Genomic DNA, 12328 nt, shown 5'->3' with positions numbered 1-12328 from the left:
ACAGACAGACGTCAGGGTCCAGGAGAACTGTCTGAGGCCACTGGCATCTTGCTGGGGCTTGCACATGTGCGCGGGCTCTGGGGACCCAGGCCTAGAGGTGAGGGCCTGTGTTTCTGCTGATGGACATGCACAGTAGGTTTGGGGACTCACTGAGGAGGTGGTCAGGCCAGGCTCCACTAAATCTGCTGAGAGTGTTTGAGTGGTTCTTGTGGTCATGCCAGGCTCCTGAAGGACTGCTGCCTTTGTCTGCTCGGCGGACACAGCAGAGCACTACATCTGGGTAACTTCACAGCAGATACTTATTTTCTCAGACTTCTGGAGTCTGAAATTCCAAGATCAAGGGGTCACTCAGTTGGTTTGTCCTTAGGCCTCTTTTCTTGGCTTGTAGATACTCTCTGGTCATATTGGATTGGGCCCACCCTAACAACCTCATTTTACCTTTCAGAGATCCTATTTCAGTACTGTGACATTGTGAAGTACTAGGAGTTAGGATTTCAACATACGGATTTGGGGAGGGGACTCAATTCAGACCATGACATTCTGCCCTCTGGCTTCCCACAAGTAATTACCTTCTAACATGCAAAATACATTTACTCCTTCCTAACAGCCCGTAATCTTAACCCATTCCAGCATCAACTCAAAATCAGAATCTCATCTGAATGTCATCTAAGTCAAGCGTGAGGGAGGTGAAGTATGACATTCTGAGGCAAAATTCTTCTTCAGTTGTGAAGCATGAAACCAGACAAGTTTTGTGCTTCAAAAATTCAATGTGCAGGCATAGGGTAGACGTTCCTGTTCAAAAGAGGGGAAGTTGGAAAGAAAAAGTGGGTCTTGGATCTTATGCAGGTCTGAACCTAGCAGAGCAAATTTCACTAGATTTTAAGGCTGGTGACTCAGTACAGTGGCTCACTTTTATAATCCTAGCACGTTGGGTGGCCGAGGCAGGAGAATTACTTGAGGCCAGGTATTCTAGACCAGTCTGGAAAATATAGCAAGACCCTTTTTCTAAAAAAAAAAAAAAAAAAAAAAGTATTAGATGTGGTGGTGCACACCTGGGGTTCCAGTTACTGGGGAGGCTGAGGCATGAAGATCACTTGAGCCTGGGAGTTTGAGGCTGCAGTGAGCTATAATTGTACTGCACTCCAGCCTGGGTGACAGTGAGACCCCATCTCTACTTTTTTTCTAAAAGCCTGAAAAATAATTCTCTTTGACTTAATTCCAGTCCTCCATGCCAACCAGAGTGTTGTCCCCAATCTCTCAGACCTGGGTAATATCTTATGCACTCATCCTTGGGTAACAACCTCTTCCCCCTCTGTTCTGGGAAGAGGTGGTCCTGATCCCTGGACCTCTAGTGGCAGTGACAGCCCTGCTGATGCCTTTGGGGCCATTCTTTTATTTTGAAGGATAAGACATGTTTGCAGCCATATAGTGATAATAGCTCATCCTGGTGAATCCCGGAAGTCTGATAGCCTTCCTTCATTTTATCCCACCTCAATCCAATTCACTCCAATCTGCTGGTATAAGATTATCAAAAACTGAGTTGGCCTCCCATGCAATTCATGGAGGTCCACACCATCAGACAAGAGGCTTTTCCAGATAACTGCATCTCTATTCCTGGCTTCTGTTGAGATGACTAATTGGATCCATAAATTGCACACCTGGTGCTTTAGCAAATGGTTGTCTAGCCACACCCTTGATGTTCTCTTCAGAACACAGTTTCTCATTTTTTACCATGTGGTTAGGCTGAAAAATTTCCAAAGCTTTAAGTATTGGTTCCTTTTTTATTTACAATTCCTTCTTCAATTTATTTCCCTCCTCTTGCACTTTACAATAAGCAGCAGAGAGAAAACAGGTTGCACCTTCAACACTTTACTTAGAAATTTCCTCAATTAAACATGCAAAATTTTATTGTTTCTTAGTCCTACCTTCTACACACAACAACACAATTTGGACAAGTTCTTTGCCATGTAATAACGAGGATCACCTTTCCTCCACTTTCCAATAACCTGTTCTTTAATTCCATCTAAGGTCTGACCAGAAGCATTTTTAATGTCCATCTTTACATGAACAGGTTGTTCACAGCAATCTAGATTTCCACTTCCACATTTTTAGATAATTGTTACAATGGCACCCTACTCCTGGTACCAATATTTCTGTTAGATTTTTGACTAGAAGTCTGAGGTGAAGTGTTATTAGGTTGACTTCCTCTGAGGCTTCTCTCCTTGGCTTGTTGATGCAGTCTTCTGTTTTTTCGCGTGGTCACCCCTCAGTGTGTCTCTGTGTCCTAATATCCTCTTTTTATAAGGACACCAGTCATACTGGATTTGGGCACACCCTAACAACCTCATTTAACCTTAGTTACCATTTTAAAGGCCTTATCTTTAATACAGTCACACTCTGAGGTTCCAGAGGTTAGGTTTGAACATATGAATTTAGGGGGACACAATCAGACTGTAACAGGGGGTAACCAGGGTGGGGCTTGCTCCATTGTACTTTGTGAGCTGTCACTCTACCTAGAGTCAGGAAGCAAGAGAGGACAGCAGGTTGAAGGGTCAGAGGTGTGGTGTCGAAGCCATATCTGGAGTCTGTTGGGGGTTTTGGTGATTGAGCCAAGGCAATGTGTATCCAGTAAAGTCAGGACAGGAGCAGTGAGGTGGAGACAGCAGGTCCTTGTGTGGGCTGGTATGGTTGGCAGTGAGCCGAGGTATGCCCATGCATGAGTAGTGCTGGATGGAAGCCCTGCCTGGGATGGGTATCTCCTGTATGAGAATGGGGAAGCAGGTGTCAGGACAAGGAGGTGCCTCCTGTGAGACTGGAGAGAGAGAAGAGAGAGATGTGTCACATTATTGCATATGTGGAATTTAGAGGAGCCTGTCTTGCTTCCTAGAACGATAGGACATGGGTAGGACAAGATGTCCTTTGAGAATAGATCCAGGATGGAGCTCATCTCCCAGTCAATCTGCACCTCACAGGCAGAACACAGGAAGACCTCAGTCTCGCACAGTCTTTGGTCCACCTTATCCCATGTCCTCGAGATCTACTTCTGTTTCCTTCCTGGATAATCAGGTTGTGTCCCTCAGATCCTCCAGTGGATTTGATGGCTTCTGTCCATGTGACCCTTCCTAGCCCTGCCTGCACGATTCACTCAAGATCTGAAGACCAAGGAGGCCTCAGAAGGGGCCACAGCTACACTGCAGTGTGAGCTGAGCAAGGTGGCCCCTGTGGAATGGAAGAAGGGTCCTGAGACCCTCAGAGATGGGGGCAGATACAGCCTGAAGCAGGATGGGACAAAGTGTGAGCTGCAGATCCATGACCTGTCTGTGGCAGATGCTGGGGAATACTCGTGCATATGTGGACAAGAGAGGACCTCGGTCACGCTCACCATCAGGGGTAAAGTCCATGTGTCCAGATCTGCGTTCTGGTGTCCAGTTGTTCACTTCCTGCCGTCAATCTCTGCCCATTGCATGGTCTCCCCCAGACTGCCACACTCTTCACATCATGCCATGCTATCCCTTCCAGCTTCCTGGGCTGCTGAAGGAACCAGAAGAAGCTCATCTACATCCAGATTCCCACTCCTGTGATACTGTGGGCCCTGTCCTATTGGATTGTGTCTTTCTTTCATCTTGTCATGTCCTGTCTACCAGCGCTTTCCAAGGAGTTTAATGTTCTCTGTGCTTTCTGACTCTCTCTGGCCCTGCATGCCAGATTCATGTTATCTCTGAGACCTGAGGAGCCCACGAAGGGGCCATGACTGTGATGTTACCAGGCTGAACAGAGGGAATCTACAGCCTGTGCTTGGCATACCCTGCATGTGGTCTGTGTCCAGTTGGGGTTTGTGTCTTCTCTGTGCCATCCATGTCCTGTCTTTTTCATGTGCTCAGTGTAATTGTGTCCATGTCTTTCTGATCCCTCTACCAGCCCTGCCCGCCAAGTTCACAGAGTGTCTGAGGAATGAAGAGACCATGGAAGGGGCCACAGCCACACTGCAATGTGAACTGAGCAAGGCAGCCCCTGTGGAGTGGAGGAAAGGCCTCGAGGCTCTCAGAGATGGGGACAAATATAGCCTGAGACAAGAAGGGGCTGTGTGTGAGCTGCAGATTCATAGCCTTGCTATGGCAGATACCGGGGTGTACTCCTGCGTGTGTGGGCAGGAGAGGACCTCAGCTACACTCACTGTCAGGGGTAAAGATCCTGTGTGGCCATGTGGGCTTGTGGCTTGGTGTGTATACCTCTCTGTGTCACCACCTTCTGCCTCCAAATGTGACACAGCTCCTGTGGAAACCCTGTGATTGTCTGTCCTCTAACTGGGACCCTCTAGGTTTCTCCTGCCTCCCCTTCTCATCAGGAGATGTCCTGCTCATGCATGTCCCTGTGTGTTCTCTGTGCCTCCTGGGCCATTTGCCTTCTCATTGTTTGTATATTGCTCATCTTGCTGTGGTCCTTTGGTGGCTTGTGCGGCTCGTTATTGGTGTCCATGTTCTGTCCAGAAAATCCTCCAGACAGTCTGATGATATCAGTGACTGTTTGGTACTTCTCAGCCCTGCCTGCCAGATTCATAGAGGATATGAGAAGTCAGAAGGCCACAGAAGGGACTACAGTGACACTGCAATGTAAGCTAAGAAAGGCGGCCCCCGTGGAGTGGAGAAAGGGGCCCAACACCCTCAGAGATGGGGACAGATACAGCCTGAAGCAGGATGGGACCAGGTGTCAGCTGCAGATTCATGGCCTGGTCGTAGCAGATGCTGGAGAATACTCGTGCATATGTGAGCAGGAGAGGACCTCGGCCACGCTCACTGTCAGGGGTAAAGACCACATGTGACCACCTGAATGACTTTTGTCTTCCCCAACTTAACCCACATGGTCTGTGCTCTCCCAGTGTCTCTCAATGTCGTTGACATTTTATTCAGTCACTCATCTGTGTGGTCCATCCGACAAATGCACACTGAGAACCCACTTGGATGACCTCATCTAGGGCCTGGGCATACAGACCCCAGGGGTCAGGACAGGGAGAGCAGCAGACAGGTGTCAGGGTCCAGGAGAGCTGTCTGGGGCCCCTGCCATCTTGCAAGGGCCTGTGGATGTCCACCAGCTCTTGGGCCCCAGGCACGGAGGTCAGGAAATGTGTCCTTTGACAGACATAGCAATGGCTTAGGCCAGGCTCCTCTTCAGTCTGGTGAGTGTTTTGATTGATCCTTGTGGTCATTCTAAGCTTCTAAAGGAGTATTGTCTTCATCTGCTCAGGCTAACGTAACAAATCACTGCAGACAGTGTGGCTCAAATAACAGAGATTTATTTTCTCAGAAGTGGGCTGAAATCTCAAGACCAAAGTGTCAGCTCCTCTCTTCTTGTAGATGGCTGTCTTCTCCCCGTGTCTTCATATGGTTGTCCCTCTGTGTGCATATGTGTGTCCTAATAACCTCTTTTTATAAGAGCACCAGTCATACTGGATTTGGAACCACCCTAACAACCTCATTTTACCTTTCAATGATTGTCTTTAAATACAGTGACATTCTGAAGTGTACTGGGGGTTAGGACTTCAACATATGCATTTTTTCTGAGGTGCAATTCAGACCATAACACTCCACCATGTGGATTGTCAAAATTCATGGCCTTTCTCACATGCGAAATATGTTTACTTCTTTCTAACAGTCCCAAATCTTAGCCCATTTCAGTATCAACTAGTCCAAATCACCTCTAAATATAATCTGAGTCAACTGTGAGGGAGACAAAGTGTGACTCATCCAGAGGCAAAATTTTTCTTCATCTGTGAGGCTGAGAAATCAGACAAGTTATTTGCTTTGAAGTCACAATGGTGGGACAGGCACAGGATGGACATTCTTAATCAGGGAAAAACTGGAAAGGAGAAATGGGTCATGGGTCCCAAGCAAGATGTAACCCTAGCAGGACAAATATCATTAGGTTTTAAGGCTTTGGATTAATGCCCTGTCCTCTGGACCCAATAGGATTGCAACTCTACCCCCTCAGCCCTGAGTGGAGGTGTCTGGCTCTCTGTAACTGAGGAGGAGACAGCCTTACTTCTGGAGCCTGTGCCCTCTACCCCCTGGTTATAGTGCCATTCCTGTCAACCCCTGAACCAATTTTGGGGTCATTATTCCTTTTTCTTGCGGAATATCATGTTTATATCCATGTAGCTCTATTGGCCCATCCTGTGGATTCTCAGAAGTCTGACATCCTTCATTCATTTTGTCCCATCTCTGTTCCAATCAATTCAAGCTAGCACAGCATTTCCTCTGGTATAAAGGTCTCAAAAACTGTGTCCCATGCGATCTATGTGGATCAAAGCCACCAGACAAGAGTTTTCCACAGATCTTTCCTTGATGATCTCATTTTTATTACTGACTTCTGCTGAGAAGGCTGAATGGATCCATAAACCACACACCTGATCTGTTTAGCAAATGGTTGTCCAGCATTGATATTCTCCCAGAATAATGCTTTCTCAATTTTTTTTTTTTTTTTTTTTTTTTTTGCAGTACGTATAGCCTGAAAATTTTTCTGTATCTTCAAGTTCTGGTTCCTTTTTGCTTAACAAATCCTTTTTGAATTTTATCTGTCTCCTCTCACATTTTCATATTAGACAGAAACCAGGCTATGGTTTCAATTCTTTGCTTAGAAACTTCCTCAGGTAAATATATCCAATTTTGTTGTTTGCAAGTCCTACCTTCCATAGAACACTAGAATAAAATTTGACCAGGTTTTTGGCCACTGTATAACAATGATAGTCTTTCTCCAGTTTTTAATAACATGTCTCCCATTGTCATCTGAGGCTTGACCAGAATCACTTTTAACACCCATGTTTTCACCAACAATTGCTGCCTGCAAACACTGTTTTTTGGCATGCGCCTGAAATATCTTTCAGCTACCTCCCATTACGAAGTTCTAAAGCCACGTCCACATTTATAGGTTTTGTTCCTTTGGCACCCCACTCCTGGTACCAAAGTCTGAATTTGTTTGCTTGGATTGCCATAAAGAAAGTATCATAGACTGGGTGGTATAAATAACAGAAATGTATTTCCTCACCATTCTGGAGACTAGATGGTTTGAGTTCCAGGTGTCAGTAGGGTTGGCTCCTTCTGAGGCCTCTCTCCTTGGCTTGTAGGCAGCCATTTTCTCTGTGTCTTCACTGGTCCTTCTGTGTTTGTGTCCTAATCTCCTTTTCTTATGAGGACAGCATTTATATTGGATTAGATGCCACCCTTGTGATCCCATTTAGCGTTAATCACCTCTTTAAAGGCCCTATCTCAAAAACAGTCATATTCTGATAGTGGAAGTTAGGACTTCAACGTTTTACTTCTGTAGAAACACAACCCATAGCAGGCTATGGCTATGTAATTGGGTTAGGCTCTGCTCTGCTAACTTGTGAGCCCCTTGCCTGGAGTCAGGAGGCAAGAGAGAATGGTAGATTGGAGCTTCAGAGGTGTGGTTCGAGGCCACATCTGGTGTCTTCATGATCTAGGTGATATGAATCAGGGTAATATGTGGGAATGTGGATTCATAGAGTCAGTCCAGGAGCATGTTAGATGGAGGTAGCAGGGCATTGTGTGGGCTGGGATGTTGTACAGTGAGCTGAGGTATATCTAAGCATGGGCAGTGCTGGATGGAAGGCCTGTCTGGTCAGGCTGTCTCTTGTGTGAGGGATGACAAGGGATCAGTGGATATTGGGACCTGAAGGTGCCTCCTATGTCATCATAGAGAGATGTCCATCACATTATTGCATATGTGGGTTGCAAGTTGGAGGAGCCTGTCTTGCTTCCCCATAATGAAAGTTCACAGGTAGGACAAGATGCCCTCTGAGAAGAGATCCAGAATGGAGCCCATCTCCCACCCAATCTGCACCTCACAGGCAGAATGTAGGAAGTCTTCACTGTCAAATGCACTTTGGTCCACCTCATCCCCAGTCCCTCCAGCCTTCCTGCTTCTGTTTTCTTCCTGGATGTTCAGGTGTGTCCCTCAGATCCTCCCGAGGGCTTGATGGCTTCTGTCCATGTGACCCTTCGTACCCCTGCCTGCCCAATTCACACAAGATCTGAAGACCAAGGAGGCCTCAGAAGGGGCCACAGCCACACCACAGTGTGAGCTGAGCAAGGTGGTCCCTGTGGAGTGGAAGGAGGGACCTGAGACCCTCAGAGATGGGGACTGTGTTCTCTGTTCCTCCTGGGCCATGTGCTTTATCACCCTCTGTACATTCATTTGCTCATTCTGCCATGGTCCTGTGGTGGTTTGTGTGCCTCCTTGTGTGTGTCTGTGTCCTGTCCACAGAATCGTCTAGTTATTCTGATGATCTCAGTGACTGCTTGGTCCTTCCCAGCCCTCCCGGCCAGATTCATAGAAGATGTGAGAAATCACGAAGCCACAGAAGGGGCCACGGCTGTGCTGCAGTGTGAGCTGAGCAAGGTGGCCCCTGTGGAGTGGCAGAAGGGGTCTGAGACCCTTAGAGATGGGGACAGATACAGTCTGAGGCAGGACGGAACGAGGTGTGAGCTGCAGATTCGTGGCCTGGCTGTGGAGGATACTGGAGAGTATTTGTGTGTATGCGGGCAGGAGAGGACCTCAGCTACACTCACCGTCAGGGGTAAAGATCCCGTGTGGTCACATGGACTTGCGGCTTGGGATCTATGTGTCTCTGTGTCACCACTTTCTACTTCCAAATGTGGCATCCCTGGGGGAACCCTGAAGTTGTCTGTCCTCTAACTGGGGTCCTCTGGGCATCTCCTGCCTCCCCTTCTCTTCATCAGGAGATGTCCTCCTGTTCATCCCCATCCCTGCATGTTCTCTGTTCCTCTTGGGCCAGGTGCTTTCTCGCCTTCCGTACATTCATTTGCTCATTCTGCCATGGTCCTTTGGTGGTTTGTGTGGCTCCTTGTGTGTGTCTGTGTCCTGTCCACAGAGTTGTCCAGATAGTCTGATGATCTCAGTGACTGCTTGGTCCTTCCCAGCCCTGCCAGCCAGATTCATAGACAACATGACAAACCAGGAGGCCAGAGAAGGGACCACAGCCACACTGCAGTGTGAACTGAACAAGGCGGCCCCTGTGGAGTGGAGGAAGGGACCTGAAACCCTCCGAGATGGGGACAGACACAGCCTGAGGCAGGACGGGACCAGGTGTGAGCTACAGATTCGTGGCCTGGCTGTGGCAGATGCCGGGGAGTACTCGTGCATTTGTGGGCAGGAGAGGACCTCAGCCATACTCACCATCAGGGGTAAAGATCACATGTGGCCAAGCAAAGCCATGTTCTAGTGTGCCAGTACTGATTTCATGCCCTCCGTCTCCTCTCATTCCGTGTCGTCTCCCTGTGTCCATGTCATCCTGTTCCCATAATTCCACAGAATCCCTTCCAGCCTCCTGGGCTGTGGCAGAAACCAGGAGAAAACAGCATCTCCAGCCAGCTCCCACCTGTGTACCAGCATGGGTTCAGTCATGTTGCCCTGTTGGGCTCTATGTCTTGTCCTCCATTCTCTCATATTTTGTCCACCAAAGTGCTCCAGATGATCTGATTTTCATGTGTGATTGACCCTCTCCAGCTCTGTATGTGCCAGATTCATACAAAGACCTAGGCGTGAGGAGGCCACAGAAGGGGCCATGGTCATGTGCTGTACAGCCTGGACTGAGGGAAGCCACAGTGCACAGCCTGTGCTCAGTACATCCCGATGTGGCTCATGTCCATTTGGGTTCTGTGTCTTTTCTGTCATCCGTGTCCTGTCTCTTCTGTGGGCTCAGAGGCATGATTGTGTCCTTATCTTCTGACCTTCCCAGCCTTGCCCGCCAAGTTCACAAAGGGTCTGAAGAATGAAGAGGCCACAGAAGGGGCCACAGCTATGCTGCAATGTGAGCTGAGCAAGGCGGCCCCTGTTGAGTGGAGGAAGGGACCTGAAACCCTCAGAGATGGGGACAGATATAGCCTGAGGCAGGACGGGACCAGATGTGAGCTGCAGATTCATGGCCTGTCCGTGGCAGACACTGGGGAGTACTCATGTGTATGTGGGCAGGAGAAGACGTCAGCCACTCTCATTGTCAAGGGTAATGACCACATGTGGCCACATGGACTGATGTGGGTGTGTGTCTTTCCTCCATGTGCAGTCACAGGGACAGCACACCTTCTCCTTGTGGATGCTCCTTTCCTCTTCCTCTTGCTGTTTCCTCTGTCCCCTCTGCTCATGGGTTCCAACGTTATCCTGTGCCCTGGTATCTATACTGAGCTTCAGCCATGTGACCTTGTGTACCAGTCATGGTTGTAGGGAAGGAATTCCCACCTTGTCTCTCTCCCCCTGCCTCCCATCACTACCTAATCAATCCAACTTTCTGCCATCCTTCATTTGAGACCTGAAGTCTTTTAGCCACAGGGTCTCATGTCCTTCTCGGAGGGAGGCCTTTGGTGCCCAGGAAAGGGAGGCAGGACCTAGAGCCCTGGGCCCTGCAGGCTGGCCCTGGTTCTCAGTGTAGCCTTGTGGGGCAAACAGCCCCCATAACACCTGAGGGTCTAAGGGAACCCGGTCCCTGCCCTGGAGTCTGGGGGACATGGCCCTCTCCTGGGGTCTGGAAGACATGGCCTCACTCTGGAGTCTGAATACACATTCCTGCCCTGGGATTTGGGTGCCCACGGAGGGGAGGTGGAACCTATAGCCCTGGGCCCTGGCCTCGCCCTGGGATCTGGGGGACTCAGCTCTGCCCTTGGGTATGGGGTACAGGGCCTCACCTTGGGTTCTGAAGTACACATCTTTGCCCTGGGCTCTGGAGGGTGTGGCTCTGCGGGGGTTGGGAGTGGGGTCCTGGGTGAGAGGACAGCCTCCTAAGCCCTGGGTAGATCTAGCCCCTCCCTGCTTTCCCACGACACTGCCTTCTCGCTCCTGAATCACAGACTGGTGGTACCATCTGAGGCAGCACCGCCTGTGGAGCCAGGCCAGGGAGCTGGGAGGAGCCCAGGTCCTCATCTGCCGGCCTGGAGAGCGATGCCTGGTGTAGATCTGGAGCTGACCCTGCCCCTTGCCCCTTGCAGCCCCACAGCCAGTGTTCCGGGAGCCGCTGCAGAGTCTGCAGGCAGAGGAGGGCTCCACAGCCACCCTGCAGTGTGAGCTGTCTGAGCCCACTGCTACAGTGGTCTGGAGCAAGGGTGGCCTGCAGCTGCGGGCCAATGGGCGCCAGGAGCCACGGCTTCAGGGCTGCACTGCGGAGCTGGTGTTACGGGACCTACGACGTGAAGACACTGGAGAATACACTTGCACCTGTGGCTCCCAGGCCACCAGCGCCACCCTCACTGTCACAGGTGGGAACCCAGGCTGGCCTGGCCCAGGATATAGCACAGTTCCAGTGCTTTGGGCCTGCCTCCTTCCTGGTAGCTGCTCTGGTGCGGTTTCCCCCTCCCCACTTTGCCCTGTATCACACTTGTTCATTCCCCCTTATAGCTCCTCAGGGACCTGCCCTCACGCCCTGCTCCCTTCCCTGCAGCTGCCCCTGTGCGGTTCCTCCAAGAGCTGCAGCCCCAGGAGGTGGATGAGGGAGGCACAGCACACTTACGCTGTGAGCTGAGCCGGGCGGGTGCAAGCGTGGAGTGGCGCAAGGGCTCCCTGGAGCTCTTCCCTTGTGCCAAGTACCAGATGGTGCAGGATGGTGCAGCTGCGGAGCTGCTGGTACACGGAGTGGAGCAGGAGGATGCGGGTGACTACACGTGCGACACGGGCCACACACACAGCATGGCCAGCCTCTCTGTCCGTGGTGAGCTGCTCACCAACCCCTGCCTCCCACAGCCCCTCACCCTTGGTCAGAGGCAAGAAGTGTTAAGCATCCCTTCCTGCATCCCCCGCAGTCCCCAGGCCCAAGTTCGAGACCCGGCTGCAGAGCCTGGAGCAGGAGACAGGTGACATAGCCCGGCTGTGCTGTCAGCTGAGCGATGCAGAGTCGGGGGCCACGGTGCAATGGCTCAAGGAGGGTGTGGAGCTGCATGCGGGCCCCAAGTACGAAATGCGGAGCCAGGGGGCCATGCGGGAGCTGCTGATCCACCAACTGGAGGCCAAGGACACGGGCGAGTATGCCTGCGTGACAGGTGGCCAGAAAACCACTGCCTCCCTCAGGGTCACAGGTGAGTGGTGGGGCCTCCCAGAGGAGAGGGTGAGCCCTTCCCTGCCATCCCACCCACTTATGGTTGCCTTCTGGGTGCACCTGAGTCCCCTGCTCTCACGCTGTCTTCCTCCTCACCCTCGCACCTCCCAGTGTCCCTGTCAGGGCTCTCCGAGAGAACCTGGGCAGCAAGGAAACAGGCTGCAGCCCCTCAAGCCCACCCCTGAGGCCGGTGCGAGGGTGCGCTGCTGAGCCCCC

At 50.7% G+C, this 12328-nt stretch overlaps 2 protein-coding genes across 3 annotated transcripts in view; both read left to right on the top strand.

Annotated features, from left to right (window-relative positions):
- The window catches only part of OBSCN (obscurin, cytoskeletal calmodulin and titin-interacting RhoGEF), a 162841-nt gene that overhangs the window by 82598 nt on the left and 67915 nt on the right, over positions 1–12328 (top strand). For both annotated transcript variants that reach the window (XM_025402023.1, XM_025402032.1), the window contains exons 44-46: positions 11013–11279; positions 11462–11728; positions 11820–12092. In XM_025402023.1, the coding sequence (XP_025257808.1) occupies positions 11013–11279; positions 11462–11728; positions 11820–12092 (807 nt within the window). The remainder of the gene's footprint in view (positions 1–11012; positions 11280–11461; positions 11729–11819; positions 12093–12328) is intronic.
- LOC112634505 (obscurin-like) lies at positions 7227–9313 on the top strand. Its single transcript, XM_025402043.1, has 2 exons — positions 7227–8590; positions 8955–9313. Exons 1-2 carry the CDS (start codon positions 8296–8298, stop codon positions 9254–9256), a joined length of 597 nt encoding a protein of 198 aa, XP_025257828.1. The 5' UTR covers positions 7227–8295; the 3' UTR covers positions 9257–9313.

Source organism: Theropithecus gelada, chromosome 1 (assembly GCF_003255815.1).
Source record: "Theropithecus gelada isolate Dixy chromosome 1, Tgel_1.0, whole genome shotgun sequence".
Taxonomy (NCBI): domain Eukaryota; kingdom Metazoa; phylum Chordata; class Mammalia; order Primates; family Cercopithecidae; genus Theropithecus; species Theropithecus gelada.
This window is presented reverse-complemented; position numbering and strand designations above follow the sequence as displayed.